Genomic DNA, 23,418 nt, shown 5'->3' with positions numbered 1-23,418 from the left:
GAACGAGATGACATAGGTCTAGGATTGACCTAAGTCGGGTCCACGTGACCGGACTCAAGGATGACTGCAAACACTATCCGAGGGTCGCGAGTCGCCGAAATTTGATCGGTAGGACCGCAGGACCAAAATAAACGAGATGCATACTCACACACACATATACATATACGAACTTAGGTCAGGTCTCACATGGAGAAATGGTCATTACTGGATTGGTGTGATAAACACAGTCCCTTCTCAGTCTCTTCGGAGGAAATTGGGAGAAGGGAATGAAACAAGTGCCTGTTTGTTTCATACTTCTTCCAATACTCAAAGTGCAAACAACTTAAACTTACCAGAAGATTTTTTAAATAGTTTAGGGTAAGTTAGGTTCTTATGGGAGCATATACCTGTTAAGGTCTGTTTTGGGTTGACGAGGCTTTAGTTTACCTGTTAAGCACGATCGTATGCCTTCAACTTTGCTAAGTCTTGGACTTGATATCTTCAACTTATGGCTCACTTAACTGACAAACTTAGCACTCACGTATATTGACAAACAAGGCACTTTCAATGATTAGGCTCTATTTGGCGGACACATGAAAATGAATTGATCCAGTATAATTAGTAGTAAATAGAGAGTTGTGGCCCATGGGTCCTTACTCATGCTTCAGTAATAAACTCATAAGAGTTTCAACACGAGGTTATAGGTTTGAGTGCTCATTGTAGTGAAATCCCATTATAGTGCAAGTGCTTGTGTGTGTGAGGTGTTCGCTGAACTATCATCATAAATTACATTCTTTATGAGCTACACTAAGCACAAAGGCGTACACAAAGTGAGAGTGAAAGGAAGAGGGATATTTATAAATTAATTAAAGAGATCAACTCATTTTTAGTTATCCACAAAACAAGGCCTTTGTTTGCCAAGGAGATCGAATCATCGTCATAAAATACATTCTTTATGAGCTATGCTAAGCACAGAGGCATGCACAAAAAAGCTTGTGTATGCACTACACATGTCAACATGGCATATACGTGCGAGATTTAATACACTTGTATATGTTTTGCAAAAATAAACTCTAATCCAATCACCACTTAATCCTAATATTAAAAATGTGCGGATGGGTAAAAAAAAGTTTCTCAGAGTCATGCTTTTGTTTTGTAAACTATGGCCTACCTAACCAGTGGATCTACACAATTCTTGGGCAACGACATCAACATAGTGGTGCCATTATGATGGATGGATTGGATCTCGAACCCATCATACCATGGCAGCACAGAGGTGTCAAGTACATTACCTTTATTGCACACTCCTCTTAGCTTAGAAAAGCTCCATTCTTTGTATACATTTCCAAAAGGATTTCTCTCTTGGCTTAGGGCTCACTACAAGAAATATGGTTTTTACCTACAAAACTTTTACCTACGAAATTAATTTTCGTAGGTAAAGATGACTTTTACCAACGAAAATCATTTTCGTAGGTAAAAGTAACCTTTTGCCAACGCAATTAAATTTCGTAGGTACAAGTCATATTTACCTACGAAGAGTTTCGTAGGTAAAGGGTCTTTTTAATCGACAGTTTACTTTTACCTACGAAATCTAATTTCATAGGTAAAAGCCATCTTTACCTACGCAAATTTTCGTAGGTAAAGGGTGTTTTCACCTACGAAATTTTTATCAATTTCGTAGGTAAAAGGCATCTTTACCTACGAAAATGTCCGTAGGTAAAGGGTGTTATTAATTTTTCAAAAAGCAAAAAAAAATCGGAAAGTTTACTTTTCTCAACGAAATATAAGGCAAAAGACATCTTTACCTACGAAAATATTCATAGCTAAAGGGTGTTCTAAATTTCAAAAAATCGAAAAGTTTACTTTTACATGCGGAAGAAGGTAACGTAGGGAAAAGCCCTCTTTACCTACGAAAATATTCATAGGTAAAAGGTCTTTTGAAATTTGAAAAATCGAAAACCTTACTTTTACCTGTGAAATAAAAGTTCGTACGAAAATGTTCATAGCTAAAGGGTGTTCTGAATTTCTGAAATAAATCGATAAATCTACTTTACCAAAAAGCCCTCTTTACCTGCAAAAACTTTGGTAGGTAAAGGGTGGGAAAAATTGAAAACCTTACTTTTACCTACGAAATTTAGGTTTGTAGGTAAAAGCCCTATTTACCTACGAAAATTGTCGTAGCTAAAGGGTGTTCTCAATTTTTTTAAAAATCGAATAGCCTACTTTTACCTACCAAAGCCATATTTACCTACGAAAAAATCCGTAGCTAAAGGGTGTTCTGAATTTTCTAAATACAAAAAGTTTACTTGTACCTACAATGTAAAAATGTATATATTTTTATAGTAATGTTAAAATGTTTTAATTTTTAAAAATTTTTGTCAGTAAAAATGTGTGTGTGTGTATATATATATATATATGTTTAGTTTTTATATCATATGAATGGAAATTTTTTTATATGTATAATTAAAAGGTAATATTTAGATGATTTGTAATGTCTCATAAAAAAGAATATTGAAAAGCTTAGAAATTTTAACTATGTTTAAGAAAAATTTTGAGAACAAAATAATTCTTTTGAAGGAAAAAATCAGCATTTTAAAATTTTTGAGAAAAAATTAAAAATATGAGAAAATATTTGAGATTTTGAAAATAAAAATTCAAAATTTGTATTTTAAATATTTTTGAAATATTTTATAATAAAAATGATATTTGGTTAAAAGAGTAAAAAAAAAAAATACATTTTGGAAAAAAAATGTTATTTTTAAAAGGAAATTGAAATTTATTTGTGAAAAATAAAATTACTAAATTATTAGGCACATCCACTAATTTAACCTTTAATTGTTTTTGGACAATCTAATCAGCTCAAATTAAAGAGTAAATAACTTCAGATGTTTAAATCAAATTTTACTGGAATTGTTGATCAATCTTGTAAGCCCAATATCTTTCTCATATGTAGCTTGATTGAGGTTCCAAAATATTCATAATCATTTGTTAGGCCCACCGAGATGTGGTTCACAAATCTAGCTCATCGATTATGTGTGTCTCACTTGGATGAGGAGTCAGACCAAGTTTCATATGCATGAAAATTTCAAGTGAGCCCAACCAAGTGCTTCTATATGTTTTAGGCATTTATTCACATGAATTTAGAAGGTATGGCCTACTTGAAATCTATATACGGCTGATTTTTGAGATATCCCATAATTTAAAGGGGGCCCATCAAATGCACGGTGTTGATGTTTGACACATGTCATGGTGGAGCCCACACAACTTGACCTTTGTGTTTAATCCATGCCATCCCCATGAGGTCAAGCTGTGTGGGCCCCACCATGACATGTGTCAAACATCAACACCATGCATTTGACGGGTCCCCTTTAAATTATGCTATATGCCAAAAATTAGCTGTATACGAAACTCCGTTGGGCCATACCATCTAAAATCATGTGAAGACATGCCTAAAACATATAAAAGCACTTGGTGGGCCCCACCTGAAATTTGGATGCGTCTGAAACTTGGTATGACCCCTCATCCAAGAGGCACACACATAATGGATGGGCTGGATTTGTGGGCCACATCTCGGTGGGCCCAAAAAATAATTATGAATGTTTTAATAGAGGGTAACCCCTCTCAACTTTTGTATGTGGTGTGGCTCACAAAAGTAATAGATTGATTTGATTTTTAATCCCTTGGCCCACCATGGGATGGTGCATCTGACTGATGGGTTAGATGTTTGACACGCATCATGGTGGGGCCCACAGAGCCATACCAGACCAAGGACTAAATTTGGGCGCGCGCTTAAAAACAAAGCCGCGCCCAAAAAAAACCCCCAAATCCCAAATCTCTCTCTCTCTCTCTCTCTCTCTCCCTGTTCCCTAACCCAGATCTGGTCTGTCTTCTCCTCTTCGGTGAAAAGAGGCCGCGCCGATGGCCGAATGGCAGAAACAATCCCAGCCGTTGGATGATACTCTCCCTGCCTATAACAAGGATCCAGTTCCCTTCAGAGTTTTCACACAAAAAGGGGTGAGAAATGAAGAAGAAAAGGGAGGAGTAGAGCCAAGCCCGGCTAGGTAATCAGTCCACAACTCAGCCTTTCTCTTCTTTCCTTCTTATCTGTTTCTCCTTCTTCCATATGTGTAGCTATAAGGCCCTGATATAAGCCAAGTTTGGGGCCACGATCCATCCATGGCGGAGCTTGAATAGGGCCTGAATACGGTCCCTGTTTTGAGGATAAACGTGACCTGATTACGGGCCCTGTTTGAGGCCGAACATGGCCTGAGTTCAGGCGCTAGTTGGGGCCGAACAATGGCATGAAAATGGCCCCAGCTGAGGGCTAAAACTTAGTCCAGAAACAGTTCATAATCGGGCTCTGTTTGAGCTGCAACAAATCCCAGAAATCGGACTGATATCAGTCCGGAAATCTGGGTAAAAATGCCCCTGTTTCGGGCCGTTCCTTGGCAGGAAAAACGGCAGCCACCGTGCCTCTATTTAAATTCTGATGAGGGTTGAACATGGGCCCCACTTGTACAAGTTGAAAACCCAAACATGCCATAGAAAGCCTCAGGCCAAGCATTATATATACCTCAGTTTATAAACAAAAAGCCAAAAATAAGCAAACTTAATTACACCTTGTTAATACAACAAATCCATCTTTGAGTGCCTTTAGATATACAACATCCTTAAAAACATAATGCAGCAGAACTCGAAGTCGACAACAACACTACATTCTTTTTTACTTGCGCATTAATACGTGATTTTGGATTTCTACTCTTACACTATTAGTAGAAAATCCAAAAACAGTTAAATGATATTCATGTGGATTTGAAAGAACTCTTTTGTTTTTTCCTAATACAACACAAAACATCCCCATTTGTTAACTTAGGAAAGTTATCCTTAATTTGTTCTTCTTTTTTTGTTTTTTTACAAATTAAATTTTTTTTTTTTCATATTTTTTGATTTTTTTTTTAATTTTCAAAAAAAAAAAAAAACAAACAAAACAAAAATATGTTGTCGCATATGCAATTGCACATGATCAAATATGCAATTCAATAAAGTTGCTTGTCACAAATAAAAAAATTCTTATTTATTGCAATGTGATTGAACCACATTATCACAGACTACATTTAATGTAGCAATGTTGCCAATGTCGACGATGAAGAATTCAAAGAGCTTCATAGATTTGGAGTAGTTATCCTAAGGAAGACAGTGATCAACCTCATCATGTCTTTCCCTGAGTTAAATTTCAAGAAATAGATTCGGAGTATATATTTTCTTTTAAGAATTGAATGGCCGTTTTATTTATAGTTTCACTATAGTTGATGGAACCATTGAAATCCTTCCATACTTTTAGAAGCTCTTGAAAATCTTAGATATTCATAATCTTGTTATTCCTTTTCTTTTGTAATTCAATATAGCAGTGTTGTTCGCCTTTTTGTACTTCCCAAGGTTCTGTCTCAACTTTTGAAAGACTGTTGCTAGTTAATAAATAATTTATTTACTATACATGCATGCGATTCCCTTTTTATCTGATGCTCAATAATTTATCTGAAAACCAACAGTAATTTAATAAAAAGACAGGACTTTTGGAAAGGGGGAAAAAAAAAAAGAAAAAAAAAATCTTGGTTGTCTTCGAGTCAACCAGCACACATTCATCTACCAAGCTTCATTCATTCTAGACTAAATTCAAATGAAGGAGAAACAATGGTATTAAATAAACTATATGGTTAATGCAGAGATCAGTCTTGTATTTGCTTTTTGAAATAGAAATATGATTGCTAGGAGTAGGAAAGAGAATTTGGTTTTAAAGATGTATTTGGGAGGCAGACAGTCATGTGAACAGACTTGCGGCGGGTGACTGGATTGGAGCTAGTCATCTCCGATGCAATGCCTCTGTTGTATCTGAGCCCTTGTCAGCCCTCTCTGTATTTATGTTTCTCTTTCTTTAAAATAAAATCATCACTGATGTTTGGGAGAATGTCCTTTCATCTGCTATTGGAATGCAGGTTGTATAGGCACCTCCTCATTGTAACTTTCTCTGTTTGAGGTCCCACCTCCTCATTGTAAATACTAGCAAATTTCTAGATGTAGCAAGTCTTATAGTTCCCCTGAAAACCAAACTTTTGCAGGTTCATCTTTTAGATGTTTTTAAAGAAGTACCATCTTTGCCTTGAATTTGTTCACTGTTTGTCAACTTTGGGCTGCACTGAGTTGTTTTCTTCCAAGTTCTTCCAGGCAGTCTCATCTGTCATTATGCATTTTCTAGTGAAACTTTTATGTAATTGTGTTAAAATGCAAACCTTTCTACAATTACGGCCATGCTTTGAGAATCTCACCTAAATCTCTCTTTTCTCTATTGAATTTCTTACTTGTTTGTAGGTCCTTATGGTTCATGAAGACATCTCCCATGTATAGCTTGAATTGATTCCCATGATTCAGGAAATACTTACTCAATGGATTATTCTCCACTTGGTGGGAACAACACCATCTGAGTCACCACTTTTGGAGGATTTTAGCTCCGTCTTTCGTCATTGCGCATTGGTAACTGCATGTTATGCTTCTTGTACAGCTAGAGCATTTTTCTCTTAGTTCTCAGTTTCCTTATTGGTCCATAACTTAAATCACCTAATAGACAATTTCTATGCATGTACCTATTAGCCTTGTTATTTTTTTAGGTTCTTTTTTCAAGTTTGCTTGTTGCATTAATAAAATTTTGATTTGTGGTGTAAATGGACTTTCTTGGATGTTGGGTTCTGCTTTATCAGTTATTTGCTTGAGAAGGAAGATCTCTTTTTCCTTATGAGGTACCATAAGAAACTTCTTTTGCCTTTATACAAAGCACAAAATGTATCCTTCTTGTTGCTGAAGTGGGGGTCAAATTGGGTTGGGTCTGGAACCTTTATTGTAGTACATATGGACAAAACTAGACAAAACTCGGGTTCAACTTCCGAATTTGAAGTGTTGTGGCATATTTCTGCATATGGTATTGTTCAAAAGTTAAGAGAACTTTTAATCATCACATGTGGCATATTTCTGCATATGGTATTGTCAGATTTCTTAACTCAGCTCCTTGTTGAATCTCACAAATTTCTGTTACTATGAAGAATACTATACTCAGAAAGTTGTGCTGGTGTTTTTTTTTAATTTTTCTGGTTGTATTTATTAAATAGGTATGAGATGAGTTGCACTAGTAGGAGCCTCACCTACTTTGAATTGGGTGTGTATGGATGCTATCGAATTTGGTTGCAATTAAAAGTATACTAAAGTGGAAATAAGCAAAAGTACCTGGCAATCATATTCAAGGACTTGGCTTCCAGTTGCAACTATGCCACTTTCAAGTCAGATTGGAAAGGAATATGGTTCCAGTTTGAGGCTTACTTCTTCATTACAATCATTAGGGAACACCATTAGCTTAATTGTACATACAAACATGGTTTTTTTTTTTTTTTTTTCCTTCTTAAATCTTATTTTCATAAATGTTGTACTTCAATTTTTAAAGACAGTTGGGGAAACATATTCTCATGTGTCTCTAGTGTTTGTGGTTGATAGAAATTAAATGTAAAAGTTGATTTTTATTTTTCATTATTTGTTTTCCTTTAAGATTTACGTGTCCTTGGAGGGTGTGGAGCAAGAGAAGGTGGAAACTGTTTTCAAGCCTGTCTGTTGATATTAAATTCCATGACGTTCAAGGGAAGAATTACTGTTGTGCCATACTGAAGTTGAACAAGGAGATTGTGCCTGAGCAATGTAAGGTGGTTGTTAAGCCCAACCGAGTCATTGTCACACTGTCTAAAACTTCAAAAGGGAATTGGCTTGATTTGCACTTCAAAGAAGATAAGGTAAATGCCAATTTTTCATTTCCTCTTTCATTTCCTGTGTCTTTGGATGATGAAAGAACATATGCATGGCATGGTAAAAAAAGGCATTGTTATTATTATATGGCAATCCACATTACTGCTATCCAAGGAGTCAGCCTGTCTTTGGATGATGAAAACTGAAATTGATATTGTTTTGTGAATTATAGTTGAATGTATATGTCCACATGGGTACTTGGGTACCTTGGAGATTATCATCTTTGAACAGCTCTATACATTCCAACTTGTGTGGTTTGGTCTCGGAAATGGTTATAAGGTTTGTTTTATTATTTTGCAGTTTTATTATTTTGCAGTTGAAGCCAAATATGGATACATAAAAGGATCCAATGGCTGGAATTATGGATTTGATGAAGGTAAGTCCTGTATCCATTCTTTTCTTGGGAAATGTCCTATGCCTCGGCCTGAACTAGCAGTTTTTTTTTGAGCCAACATTCTGTGCATATGAGTCCTAGCTTTTGTTGTGCCCCATTGTTGATTGGGTAAATGCTGTGGAAACCACCTCAGGGAGAAGATCCTCGCCATCTATAATTGCTTTCCTACAAATGGATGGTTAAAAACCGAAAAGTAGTTATGCTAGCATGAAATGAACTGTCTGGATCATTGAAAAGCAGGCCTCAAGTGTCCGGCATGCTGACACAACTGAAAATTGCCCTTTTTTTCTATAGGCTGAGCATCATACATTACCTCCTTTTGTCAACCACCATGGATATCAAGGGGTTGCACATTCTGGATTAAGCTGAGAAAATGACCTGTTGCAGAACATGTATGAGGACGGAGATGATGACATGAAGTAGACGATTGCAAAAGCATGGACAGATGCAAGATCTGGGAAAACAGCTAACCCATTGTAGGGATAACTGTGAAATTCCCTCTGCCTGATGATCAAATGGTAGAAATAGGAGGTTTACCAGTAATGCATCTAGGAGTTTGATTATACTGAATGAGTGGTACACTTGTGAAAGTTACTCTAAGGGTGTCCTCAGATGTTGCTGCTGAAATTTAGCTACCAGATGAATTGCTTTCATTTAAGAAAAAACACCCATTTGAGCGACTAACTCAGATGTTGCTGCTGAAATTTAGCTACCAGATGAATTACTTTCATTTGAGAAAAAACTCCCATTTGAGCAACTAACTCATGAGTGGGCTTCATTTAATAAAATAAAATAAAATAAAAAGCTATTCACAAGGTAGTGCATTTGCTGTAGTCCAAAATCCATGTTGGTTAATTCTCTTCAACTATCAATTATTTATTTATTTATTGTACACATTTGGCCTTGCTGATGATAGTACCAGCCTGATTTGTAGGTAATGACAGTGGTACCCACCTGATGAGTGGCATGGATCTTGTTTGGATGTGTTACGTTTCCATCTCTAATTAGGGTAGCCTCTGCATTGCTTGTCAACCAAATAATCCTGATGCCCCTACTTAGGTGAGCCTTTGATATTGTGGACCCATTAGTGTGGAATGGTCAGCTTTCCTCAGTGGGAGCAACTGGTCGCAGAATCACTCGAACTTGTATCTATTAAAATCATAAAACGAAATTCGATATGTTTAAGAGCCTGTTTGCACACAACTGGTGTTGAACTGCAGATAAGTTGAATAGGATTAGAATTAGCTCCATCCATTCGTTTCAAGTGGGGAGATGAAAGAAAATTGGTAGGAGAACTGCTGGATTCTGCCAGCTTCCAGCTTCCATCCCTGAAAGTATTTGAGATGTGTGCACCCTCTCATATTTGAATCCCCTTTCCTGTGACAAATCTGAAAAACTTGGATTTTTTTTAATTTTTTTAATTTTTAATCCCATATTCTGTCATTCCTAACACACCTACGGAATTTTAAATTTGGAGAAAATGAGGAGGTATGGCCAGAATTACCCCCTCAGTTCATGGAGATTGCCAAAGTGGATTAAAGGTAAAAGATGTCTTTTCTTTTGGTGTTAAACCAAAAAATGGTAACACCTATTTGAGATTGGACTATTGGCAGCAACGAAAGCCTGCTAAACAATGTAAGAAAAACAAGGAAAGAAACTAACTGTTAATAAAAACCCACTTAACTTCCACTATCGAGCTCAACAATGTATATCCATCCCAAAGAAATACAAGCAGGACTACATCTCCAACTCATCCATGAAAGGCTGAAAACCAATCACCACCGTTAAGGGCCTGCAGTTCTATAGATAGCAACTCATTTATTCCTGTAAGAACCTGCTACAGCCTACAGCTAGGCAAAGGTGAAATTCCCTCAGTCTTCTTTTTTATTTTTTTGATGTATTCTATTTGTATCACTTGTATTCTTACATAATCATTTGCGATGTGTATTTTCAGGTAGTGGAGTAAGATATGTGGGTCCACTAAATTCGCTTAACAGTTGGATGAATGTAGTAAGTAGTAACTATGAGTTCATTCGATCATGTTGCTCCATGGATGGTGATCTTTGACGCAACATTTAGGTCTCAGGTGTGATCCCAATTTACCTACCCACAGAAAAAAGGGGGAAGAAACTACTATTTGGTGGAATATACAATATATTGGAGTTTTCTCCTATGCTTTATTGGCATGGAGGGAGGGGCTGGAGCTGGCTTGACTTCGTGATATTAAGAAATAATTTGAGTATTAAAAAATTATGAGTCTTAATGCTTTCTAAATGTCCAACTAAGTCTTAAAAATTGATATAACAGAAAATATTAATCCAAACATGAAAACATGATACAACAGTTTCATGTTTTTATGTTTTATTTGGAGAATTCATCACTGTTGCTATGTGCAACATTTTACTTTTCTGTCTGAGTTACAGTTCATTTACAGCAACATGGAGCACCTATGAAGTCTCCTGGTTCTCGGCTTCAACTCTGAGATGGTATGTCCTAAGGTCATAGGATCCAGCTGCCTATTGTGTTTTCTAAGATGTTTATGTTTTGCTTATAATTTCAATTGATGCTTCTGTTGATGATTGGAGCATCGCGATGCTTTTATGTGATTAGATTCCCATAGTTCACTAATTTTTCATGTTCAACTTGAATATAAAGAAATTGTTACTTATTTTATATTTGCACTCAACGATACATATGTAAGAGCTGTTGTTGAACATGGATGCTTTACTCTAGGAAAGCATTGATAGGTTGTCCCAACGACATATCCAGAATCCTCTGTTTCTCTTTGTTTTCTTCAGTTCTGCTCTTGAAAAAGAAAAAGCAAAAAAAAAGAAGAAAAGATGGTGTTGTCGTCCCAACCAGCATTAGATCAAATTAGTTTTGTAGAAAACCAGAATGCCTCAGGTCAAGGATGGATGTAGTTTGTGTTTGTTTGGAAAAATGCGAATGTGAATATAATGAAATATATTGTAACAGGTGTATAACAGGAAATTTTGCCTGAATTTGGGGGGTAAAAAAGAGACTTTTACCACGCAAATTTTCGTAGGTAAGAGGTTGAGTAAATAGCTATTAGCTACGAAAACTGTCGTAGGTAAAAGTCTTAGCAGTGTTTTTTAGCTACGGAAATGTTTGTAGATAAAAGTCTTAACATACTTTTTACCTACGAACAAGTTCATAGGTAAAAGTCTTACCATTGACAACAAATCTATGGCAACGGTGATTTACCGACGAACTATTTCGTAGGTAAAGCTCTTTGCCTACGAAATAATATCATTTACCTACGAAATATTTCGTAGGTAAAAGTCTTATTAACATTTTTAATTTCGTAGGTAAACGTCTTACCATTGCCAACGATGACATTTTTCGTCGGTAAAAACTTTTAGCCACGGTCTTTTACCAACGGAATTATCGACGAAATTTTTTCGTAGGTAAAGCTCTTGCCTAGGAAATAATATCATTTACCTACGAAATATTTCGTAGGTAAAAGTCTTATTAACGTTTTTAATTTCGTAGGTAAATGCCTTACCATTGCCAACGATGAAATTTTTCGTCGGTAAAAACCTTTAGCCACGGTCTTTTACCAACGAAATTATCGACGAAAGTTTTCGTAGGTAAAGCTCTTTGCCTACGAAATAATATCATTTACCTACGAAATTTTTCGTAGGTAAAAGTGAAATTTCTTGGCTTAGGGCTCAGTTAGATACCATAGTTAAAGCCTAACAAGGACCTTAGGAGCACCACTAAGCTTCTAACTCATATACACAGTTGGACCAATCATCTATTTGCATTATTAATTCACACCACCAAGGTCATGCCATGGTACAGAAAACACTAATTAGAAGATTTTTTTTTTAAAATTTTTTTAATTATTTTTTAATTAAGATGATTTCATTTCACAAAAATCAAACTTTACAAGACCTGGGCAACTCTTTCGGGCACCCCGCAAAAGGGGGCACCTATTATGTGACTACGCAACAGAGAGGAAGAAAAAACTGACTATTAGGACCGCTTCCTAATCGACCCCAACCCAGTTTTATCTAAAAATATAAGCCCTTTGATCTAAGTTGGGAGCTCACTCAAGACAGAGAAGAAGTTGCTTCCTTGAGAACCGCTGCCCAAACGTGCCAGCCGGGCCATTAACCTCCCTTGGGATATGACTAAAGGGGAATGAGCCTCTGCTTCTTAGATCAGCAATCCTCTTTAACCAATGTCTTCAAGGCCAAGAAGGGCGCGAGTCCCCGGACAGGAGATCAACCACGAACCTAGAGTCGGACTCCACCTCCACTCTTGAAAGACCCCTGCTCAAACAAATCGATAGCCCATTCCACACAGCTTGAAGTTCTGCCCTGTTGCTAGAACCAACCCTGAATCCCACTGAGAATGCAAACAGAAGATCTCCATTGGAGTCTCTACAAATCCCACTACCACTAGACAGCCCCGGGTTGCCTCTAGCCGAACCATCTAGATTGAGCTTGGCCCAGCCCATGGGCAGCTTAGACCATCGCACCACCTCGAACCTAACTTCCTTGGGGGTATGCGCTCCTTCAGCAAAAATAGAACTCAACCACCAGTTAACTCGAGCAATTGTTGCCGCACTCAAAATTGCTTTACCTTCCATCTTACCGGAATTTCTGGCCCTCCAAATCTCCCAGAGAATGAGACAAGGAATTGCCTTTTGCTGAGCTCAATTACTCCCACCTGGATCAACATTCCACCACTGATTCAGTCTGGCTTCCACCGAGTGGGCCAGCAAAGCTGGGATCCCAAATTTGACTCCAAAGTACTTCCAAACAGACGAGGCCAGCAGTCCATGGATGAAGAGATGGTCAACCGATTCCACCTCAGGGCTGCGGGCTGCCTCCTCCATGCTACAGACACATTTAGAAGCCAACATCACGCCTCTGGTTTGAACTCTTGACTCGACAAGGACAACACCTTGGATCAGACGAGTCTAACCATCTAATCGAGAGTATAAAAAATGAACAACTAAGATTTGAAGGAAAAACAAAATAGGTCCAGTTACTATTTTGAAACATCTACTCAATAGCCTTGCCGTGGATTATTTATGGCTCCAAAGAATCACTTGGGTGTGGGTATGCAAAGCATAAATCGGATTCACAGCAATCCAGATTGCCGAATCCGGTGTCGATAACCTCCGTAGTACCCCATTCTTAACTCCTAGCGTTCATACGCCAGATTTCGATCCTGGGATCCTACAAGGAGAATTTTTTTTTTGTACATTTAACTCGTAATAAGCACAACCACAAGATTACCCAATTCACAAAAGTAATATCAACATCACATATCCACTAATATAATCATTTGAGTACAATACTGAAAGGGAAAATACATAAATAAAAAAATCAAGCTCCAGAAGACCGCTGCACGCTCCAAGCTCAACACTGCTGCAATCTAACCTCACCTGCACGCATCCATCTTGTATAAGCTTATAGAAAGCTTAGAGGGTGGTGTAGGTGTGTGCACAAGGTAAGTGCTAAGTATTCAATACAATGTCATAATCATTCAATATCGAAATAGGTGTAAGGTCATGAATCATATGGTATCAGAGTAAGAGAAAATACTGACAAGCCCATGAGTCAAGCAATTTCAGAATACGCAATACAGATCAACTATACCAATGAGGAGTTATAAAGAGTCAAATATCAGATGCCGTATCTAAACCATATAAATACAGAACACAGGTAACTCAAAATACTAAGTACTGTAGATGCAATGTAATATGCGGTTCGAATGGAATGACCATGCTGGAGTGTGGAGTCGGGATGATAGTACGTAGTATATCTATAGAAAAATCCTTGTTAAATCTCTTGAGCACTCATTTAGGTAAATCCCTATGGAAAAAAACTATCCCTTTAGTTGTAGGAGATTCTACCATCCTCCCATCACCTTCGTCACTTTATTGGTACATCGCATGTAAGGTGTTTGATTATGGTGGTGAACCATCAGCATCAACGATCATGTGAGCAACTGAGAATATGATTGAAGCACGGGAAAGCATTGATCAAGCATCTCAAGCAAGGCACTACAAAAGAGCTCTGACAAGTTGTCAATTGTAAAGTTCATTCATACTCTTTCCTTATATATGATTGAATATAGAGCTTATGACCTAAACTTGAATAGGTTCTTGTGTAAAACTTAGGCTCTTATGTAGGACTGAAATTACCTAACATGGGTGTGTATGTGTTAGTCTCTGTAAGAGCTTGCAGCAGGGATCAGAAAAGGCCCAGTCGACGACAGAAGTGATCCAGACCATCGAACCTTAAATCGGGCGTATCTTGCAATCCGGAATGAGTTATCTGACGTAAAATATATAATTTTGGGGTAGAACGGGCTACTGAAGCCAACCAACCCAGCTATGCCAGGTTATGCAGCCCAGAATTGCAAAAAAACCCTGGATCGACGGTCGTTTCCCTGTTTTAATTTCGTTTTTACTATAAATAGTAAGTTTTAGTTTGATTATGACTCTTCATCCGTCGGGCTTTAGGAGTTGCGCCCAACGTGAAAAGAGCTTAGAATAATTAGGAGAACAGTTTGGTGAAGCTAAATAGGACACTTACTATTTTTGGCCGAAAACCTTGCGCACTACTAGACATCACGACCGTCTATAAATAGTAAGTTTACTATTTATAGTAAGTCGCGGATTCTAGGAGTTTGAGTTGTAGTTTGATTTTGATTTCTTTCCCATTGCTTGGTACCCCTATTTAAAGGGTTGTGAACTCATTTTTATTCATCAATTAATCAATTTCGAATTTCGTAGCATTTATTTCTATTTTCTGCTTTCTTTCCTCGTGGATTCGAGAAGTCTCTGCGACGAGTCCAGAGAAGCTCCGTGGATTCGGAGTAGTTATCCTCATCAAGTTCATCCCTGCGTCAATTGGTATCAGAGCGAGGATTCCCCTCAGGCCGATGGCAAATAATGAAGGTATGAATCAAAATCCTGTGGACGGTGATCCAGGGATTCGTTATCTTTCGGAAAGAATGGAAGCTTTCCACCGGGAGAGTCAGTTGACCATGCAAGGGTTGTAGGCAACTCTCGACTGTCTTACGGATGCGCTACTCCCACCCCGAGCCCTAGGCGGTGCTCCACCACCTTTGGTTGCTCTCCCACCCATGGTGGCTCCACCACCCATGATTGCTGTACGACGCAACCCCAATTTTCTTAGAGCACTACCATTGGCAAACCGTAGGGCTACACCAGATGATTTAAGTTCTAGTGATGAAGACCTTAATGAGGATTTTACCAGACGACCAATCCATGGAGGTGATCATCTAGATCGTGCTGAAAGAGACTATCGAGGTAAGACTGAACTTCCTAGTTTTAACGGTTTATTACGTATAAAAGATTTTCTCGATTGGCTAGCCGAAGTAGAGAGATATTTTAATTACATGGACATGCCAGATCATAAAAGGGTAAAATTGGTAGCGTTTAAATTAAAATCTGATGCTTCTGAATGGTGGAAACAATTACAACTCTCACGATCCTGCCAGAACAAGGCGCCCATCTCATCATGGCCACGGATGAGACGTCTTCTTCGATCTCGATTTCTCCCCAGTGATTATGAGCAGATATTATTTCAGCAATATCAAAATTGCAGACAAGAAAATCGAACAGTCATAGATTACACTGAAGAATTCTAATGGCTGGCTACACGAAACGATCTATCAGAATCTAAGTCACAGAAGGTGGCACAATTTTTAGGTGGGTTGCGACTGACAATTCAGGACCGAGTTCAGATGTACCCAGTCGGGACTGTGGATGAAGCAGTTCAATTAGCGGGTAGGGCAGAAACATAACTTGCAAGGGCTCCTGCTCGTTCATATCCTTCAACTCGACCCCCCATAATGGGTCCCACGTAGGATCTAGTGCTGCCACGAGGAAAAGACCTAGTACCTCAACTTCCTACAACCACAAACCGTGATATGGGAAGCGGCTCATCCAGACCTCAACGTGCAGCACCCACAACAGCGGGTCCGAGTAGGATTTCAAATCCTTATGCTCGGCCAAGGTCGAACAATTGTTATCGCTGTGGCCAATCAGGCCACTTATCAAACACTTGTCCTCAACGTCCCGCAGCACACTTGACTATAAACGAAGGGGACACTGAAGATGAGGCCATAAAAGAAGACCATTGCTTTGATGAACATGAACAAATCACTGAAGAAATAGCAGGTGGCGATGAAATGACGGGCGAGGATCGTGGTGAATTTCTAGTTGTGAGGCGATTACTGTATGACCCACGAAAGGAATTACATTCACAACGACATAATATATTTCGTACTCGGTGCACCGTCAATGGAAAGGTCTGTGATGTGATAATAGACAGTGGTAGTAGCGAGAACATCGTCTCAAGAGTGATGGTGGACAAGTTGCTTCTACCAACGATGAAACATCCTTCCCCGTACTCGATTGGCTGAATAAAAAAGGTGAATGAGACCAAGGTAACTGAACAATGCATTATCTCGTTTTCAATTGGCAAAAATTATAAAGATTAAATACTTTGTGACGTGTTCGATATGGAAGCTTGTCATATGTTACTCGGTCGACCTTGGCAGTCGGACCGTGATGCGACCCATCGGGAACGAGATAATATTTATGTATTTGTCAAGGATAGTCGAAAAATAATCCTTGCCCCTATGGCACAAGAGAACCACCCTGAAGCCTCTAAAGTGGAGGGGAGTTCTTTATTGACCATTCGGGATTTTATGGAGGAATCCAAGGAAACCGGCGAGGTATACGCTGTAGTGGTGAAGGGCGAGGAAGAGGAACCCTCAAACATCCCTCCAAGTTTAAGACTGTTGCTAAACGAATTCAAAGAAGTCTGGCCTGAGGATTTACCTGATGGATTGCCCCCTATGAGGGACATCCAACATCACATAGACCTTGTCCCTGGGGCTAGCCTACCCAACCGCCTTCATTATCAGATGAGTCCGAAGGAGTGTGAGATACTTCAGGGGCAAGTGGAGGAATTGATTCGTAAGGGTCTCTTGAGACAGAGCATGAGCCCATGTGCCGTACCAGCATTATTAACGCCAAAAAAAGATGGAAGCTGGTGCATGTGTGTCGATAGTTGGGCAATCAATAAAATTACCATCAAATATCGGTTCCCAATACCACGGTTGGATGACATGCTCGATATGTTAGAAGGGGCCAAGGTGTTCTCTAAACTAGATCTAAGGAGCGGGTACCATCAGATTCGTATTCGACCTAGTGATGAGTGGAAAACGACATTCAAGACTAAGGGAGGGTTGTATGAGTGGCTGGTCATGCCCTTCGGCCTATCGAACGCACCAAGTACTTTTATGCGTTTGATGAATCAAGTTCTAAAACCGTTCACTGGCCAATTTGTGGTAGTATATTTTGATGACATATTGATATATAGCCAGGATGAGGCGGAGCATAGGAATCTCAGGCAGGTGTTGCAGGTCCTACAAATTAACAAGTTGTACCTCAACTTGAAGAAGTGTAGTTTTTTAACTGACAGCCTGTTGTTTCTAGGATTTGTTGTAACGTCCACAGGTATTCGTGCGGACGATGAAAAGGTGCGAGCTATTAGGGAATGGCCGATTCCGATAAATATTCATGAGGTGAGGAGTTTTCACGGGTTGACAACTTTCTATCGTCGATTTGTGCGAGATTTTAACACCATAGTCGCGCTTATAACAGATTGTATGAAAAAAGGACCATTCCAGTGGACCGATAAAGCTGACAAGAGCTTTCATGACATCAAGCATCGTTTGTCTACAACACCAGTTTTGGTGCTTCCTAATTTCGATAAATTATTTGAGGTTGAGTGTGACGCTTCGTATGTCGAAATTGGAGGAGTATTATCACAGGAAGGCAGGCCGGTAACCTTCTACAGCGAGAAGCTCAGTGAAGCCCGAAAGAAGTGGTCGACTTATGAGCTTGAGTTGTACGTAGTTGTTCAGGCGCTGCGACATTGGCGGTATTATCTGATTCAAAGAGAGTTTGTTTTGTACACTGACCATCAAGCATTAAAGTTTATTAATAGTCAGACTAACATGAATCGTGTGCATGCTAGATGGGTTGCATTTTTATAGGAATTCACGTTCGTTTTAAAGCACAAGTTAACAAGGTGACTGATGTACTTAGCCGTCGTGCATCACTACTTGTTATGATGAGCAACGAAGTGGTCGGCTTTGACTGTCTCAAGGAGCTGTATGCTGAGGATGAGGACTTCAAAGATTCTTGGATGAAGTGCCAAGACGGTCACCCTAGTGACCTTCATATACAGGACAATTTTCTCTTCAAAGGGAATCGATTGTGCATTCCCCAAAGTTTTCTGAGGGAGCAGATTATTCAGGAGCTACATGGAGGTGGCCTCGATGGACACCTAGGGCGAGACAAGATGCGAGCTCTTGTGAAAGAGCGATATTACTGGCCGCAATTAGTACGCGATGTGAAAAAAGTCGTACAACGTTGTCATGTTTGTTAGACCTTCAAGGGGCAATTTCAGAATACAGGCTTCTACACCCCGTTACCTGTGCCTAACGATCCTTGGAAAGATTTATTAATGGACTTCGTGCTTGGTCTCCCACGAACACAACACGGCATGAATTCGGTGTTCGTGGTGGTAGATCGTTTCTCCAAGATGGCGCACTTTATCCCATGCAAGAAGACCCTCGATGCAACACACGTGGCGAATTTATTTTTCAGGGTGGTCGCACGGCTACACGGGGTCCCCAAGATCATTACTTTCGATCGTGACACGAAGTTCATTAGCCACTTTTGGCGGACTTTATGGAATCGATTTGATACACGACTTCAATTCAGCAGTGCTTACCACCCACAGACTGATGGGCAGACCGAAGTTGTGAATCGCACGTTGGGAAACCTCCTTCGCTGTATTTTAGGAGAAAAACTGAAGCAGTAGGATTTGGCCTTGTCTCAAGCAGAGTTTGCATTCAACAACATGGTGAATATCTCGACAGGGAGATCACCGTTCCAGATTATCTACGGACGAGTGCCTCGCCACACACTTGGCTTGGTCCCTCTGCCCAAGCACCCAGACACGAGCATTACAGCAGACCATATGGCAGACAAGATCATGGGTATCCATGCAAAAGTGCAGACCAAGCTACATGCTTCGAACGAGAAGTACAAGGAACAAGCGGACAAGCATCGGCGATAAAAAGTGTTCGAGGTGGGCGACCGCGTTATGGTCCATCTGCACAAAGAGAGATTTTCGACCGGGATGTACAACAAGTTGAAAAATAAGAAGATTGGACCAGTACCAATCATCCGAAAGATCAATGACAATGCTTATGTTGTTGATCTTCCAGATGACATAGCAATCTCACAGACTTTCAATGTCGCGGACCTGACCGAGTATCATGAACCAGAACATGACGAGAACTCGAGGACGAGTTCTTTTGAAGTGGAGGAGACTGATGTAGAGCGGGTCGCGGGCAGTTACATGGCCAAGATGGATCAGAAAAGGCCCGGTCGACGACAGAAGTGATCCAGACCATCGAACCTTAAATCGGGCGTATCTTGCAATCCGGAATGAGTTATCTGACGTAAAATATATGATTTTGGGGTAGAACGAGCTACTGAAGCCAACCAACCCAGCTACGCTAGGTTGCGTAGCCCGGAATTGTGAAAAACCCCTGGATCGACGGTCGTTTCCCTGTTTTAATTTCGTTTTTACTATAAATAATAAGTTTTAGTTTGATTATAACTCTTCATCCGTCGGGCCTTAGGAGTTACGCCCAACGTGAAAAGGGCTTAGAATAATTAGGAGAACAGTTTGGTGAAGCTAAATAGGACACTTACTATTTTTGGCCGAAAACCTTGCGCACTAGTAGACATCACGACCGTCTATAAATAGTAAGTTTACTATTTATAGTAAGTCGCGGATTCTAGGAGTTTGAGTTGTAGTTTGATTCTGATTTCTTTCCCATTGCTTGGTACCCCTATTTAAAGGGTTGTGAACTCATTTTTATTCATTAATTAATCAATTTCGAATTTCTTAGAATTTATTTCTATTTTCTGCTTTCTTTCCTCGTGGATTCGAGAAGTCTCTGTGAGGAGTCCAGAGAAGCTCCGTGGATTCGGAGTAGTTATCCTCATCACGTTTATCCCTGCGTCATGTTTTAAAGTCCAGGGTTATCATATCCTATCTTTGCACCTTGGCCTACTCTTGGTAGTACGAATGGGTGGTCTAGATTGCCGATTGGGTGTCTTTATGTCAATTAAAAACTCGGTGGAAGCTGCTTTTGCATTTTTCCTTATATGGTGCTTTTGGCTGCTTCTATTTGAGGTGTCCTAAATGTGGCTAGTAAATAATGCATAAGAAATGCTTCTTCTATTTTATTTTACTTTTTTTTTTTATACCTAACAAGACATTTACAGGCTTTTGGGCAAGCGCCAAACAAAAAGACAAGGCCTCACCTATCCTATGGGCACACAAAGTGCGCTATACAACATCCCCAACAACCACCATGCACCCATCTGGGAGATCCCAAGCAAGACCAAGGACCATCAGGAAGAAAACCAGGTCATGATTAAGAGGGGTCAGCCCTCTTTATAAACGTACCTAAGCCCACACAATCCAACGAAAGTCTTGTTGCCTTCTGAAAATTAGCTGATTCCAGGTCCCACTACTACCAAGTCTTGCCAAACTGTCCGCTGTAATATTTCCTTCTTTAAGAGTGTGTAATATCTTTTATTGTTTGCACCAAAAATCAAGATAATTTAATACAAAATATTATGAAATTTAATGATATTATTTGCAACCACACCCTTTGTGTCTAACATGCAATAATTGACTTTGATACCCCTTTTGGCTCTTATACCAATTGCTGCAGTGCACTGGTCAAAAATCTAGCCATCTTGCAATGATCTTTTTTAGCTTCTCCATCTTCTGCATGGAACCAACATGCATGTAGTGTAAGATCTGAATGTGGAATTGCCGAAGTACCTCACTGTGCATTAGATATGGAGATCTGAAGAAGTAGATGGCTTACCTTGCTGAAGCCATTGTTGTAGATTAGGATGTAGAGGTATTCCTTTCCTCTGCACCCTTTAGAGAAGACGAGATGTTGAAGCTTTTGTCGATGGTCTTGGATTGGGGACCAGCACTGTTTTGTACATATGAGGGTAGAGGAGTTTGAAACCCATCAAAACTCTTCTCCCTAAAGGCTCCACACCTATTGCAATACCAGTTACACTGGAATACTATGTGTTATAGGTCTTGCATCCCACCCCTATACGAATTTATGGATATATCACACTTAGTGGGGCCCATTGGTACACCCGATCACATTATCCAACCCTTTAGGATCATCCAGACCCTTGATCAACAAGGCCCACCTTATAGAGAGTTCTTACATGTAGTGGATTCATCGCAAATGGACCTGCATTGCTGAGGAGTTGACTTTTAACTTTCTTCCTTTTTTTCCTTTTCTTAATTTTTTAATAACTTGGAGACATATGATAAAATGGCCTTAATATCTAAGGAGCTATTTGGACAGCAGTATTAAATGGGATGGAATTGTATTAGATGGGATTAACATTATTTAGTACACAATGATTATATGTTTCGAAGTACCATGGTATTATCACTGTCCAATCCCATGTTTGAGATCAAATTCATCCCTTGATAAATATGTTATATTATGTACCATCCGTGTTTGGTGGACCATGAAATTGTAATCAAGGGACTACATTTCACAAAAGGGTTTGGTCACCAGTGTGCATGTGCAGTTTGAATGTCACATGTGAAAGGCATGTATGGATGACAAGATGAGCAATGTGGATAAAACACATGTATCAATGTAGGGCCCAGGGAGGATCAAAAACCTCATGAGTCAACTAGAGGTGTCAATAGCGCATTGTCCTAGGGAGGCAAATGGAGTGGCCGATGACCTAGCGCGTAGGGGTAGTAATGGTCAAGCCCATTTATCTGATTTTCTCCTCCACGATCGTGCCTCAGATGACTAGAGGGCTGTCATTTCTTGATAGAGTGGGGCTGGGAAATCTGAGGAGGTTTGATTTCTCAGTTTTCGTCGTGTCTGTTTATGAGTTTAGTGTTCTTTCTCACGATAGGCAGGCCTTTCCCCTTTTTGTTGTTGGGCCTGCCCGAAGTCATGTAAAGCTCTTTGTTGAATGAAAAATCTTCCATTTTTTTTTTAAAAAAAAAAAAAAAAAAAAAAACCACACCATAGGGCCTATAATTGTAGTGGATTTTGAAATCCATTGAAAATCCTGCACTATCCACCATTGGCTTTGGACTATGTGATACTAGGATTAAGACAATCCTTCCATTTGTTATCAAGCCCCGGATGAAATTTTCATGGGGTCAAATGCAATTACATACCACATAATCCCATCCAATGCCATGTACCAAACATGCCTTAAGATCTGCTGCAATGCAATCAGCTTACATTACTGTGGGACTGAAGTTTTTCCTTCTTTTTTAAATCCTAGAGACTTGTAGGATATTATGGCTCTAAATTCCAATACCTAAGGACACAAGCAGCCTTTCAACAATATAGTGAAGCAAAGAAACAGTCAAACACAACATATGATAATATAGGTCTATGTTCTTCCCATATTTAAACAAAACACAAGTACGTAGAGATTATTAAATAACTATCATGTCTATATATTTCCATCCTTGGGACACATCTAAATCACTCATACACCAACGGAAGGAATCCATGCCGAAGAGCTGCATCCCATACCTTTTCATCGTCAAGCATTCCCTGGCCACACTCGTGTGTGTCCCATCCTTCCAATGCATGCACTATTCCAGCCACACGGCATGCGCTCATCACCCGCCTTGCCAGCCAGTTCTGTCACACATCCACACACCCCCAAACAAATTATGTATTATCCTTCTCTTATAAATGAACATCAATATATTTGGTTGCACAAGGAATCCAATTGCAAACATTTGGTTCAATCAAGAGGAAATGAGAAAAAGCTAATGATATTTCCTATAATGCTATTAATCAAAAGAGCATCCTAAGGAATGACTAGGAGTCGCAATGGTCCCTAGCTGGGCCCTAGTCCCCTAAGCACTGGCCGTAATTTGGATGGATTGGCCTTGGCCCTATGAGACCAACGTGTGTGTGTGTAGTGATCAAAGGTCAAGCCTGACTTAGGCGATTCATGACTCAATTCAGGGCCGGATGAGTTTGGATTGAGCCACTGAGTCTTT

General features: G+C 39.4%; 1 protein-coding gene and 1 pseudogene across 2 annotated transcripts in view; one reads left to right on the top strand and one right to left on the bottom strand.

The window, feature by feature from the left end:
- The window catches only part of LOC131245798 (very-long-chain aldehyde decarbonylase GL1-4-like), a 50,754-nt gene that overhangs the window by 5,543 nt on the left and 21,793 nt on the right, over positions 1–23,418 (bottom strand). Inside the window, exon 10 of one of the 2 annotated variants that reach the window (XM_058245502.1) lies at positions 22,714–23,050. The exons of the other annotated variant lie outside the window; for it this stretch is intronic. Coding sequence (XP_058101485.1) covers positions 22,889–23,050 — 162 coding nt within the window. The 3' untranslated portion in view covers positions 22,714–22,888. Of the gene's footprint in view, positions 1–22,713; positions 23,051–23,418 lie in introns of those variants that run through there. 2 annotated transcript variants of the gene reach the window in all.
- Positions 3,898–8,692, top strand: LOC131246151 (uncharacterized; annotated as a pseudogene).

This window comes from Magnolia sinica, chromosome 5 (genome assembly GCF_029962835.1).
Source record: "Magnolia sinica isolate HGM2019 chromosome 5, MsV1, whole genome shotgun sequence".
Lineage (NCBI taxonomy): Eukaryota > Viridiplantae > Streptophyta > Magnoliopsida > Magnoliales > Magnoliaceae > Magnolia > Magnolia sinica.
This window is presented reverse-complemented; position numbering and strand designations above follow the sequence as displayed.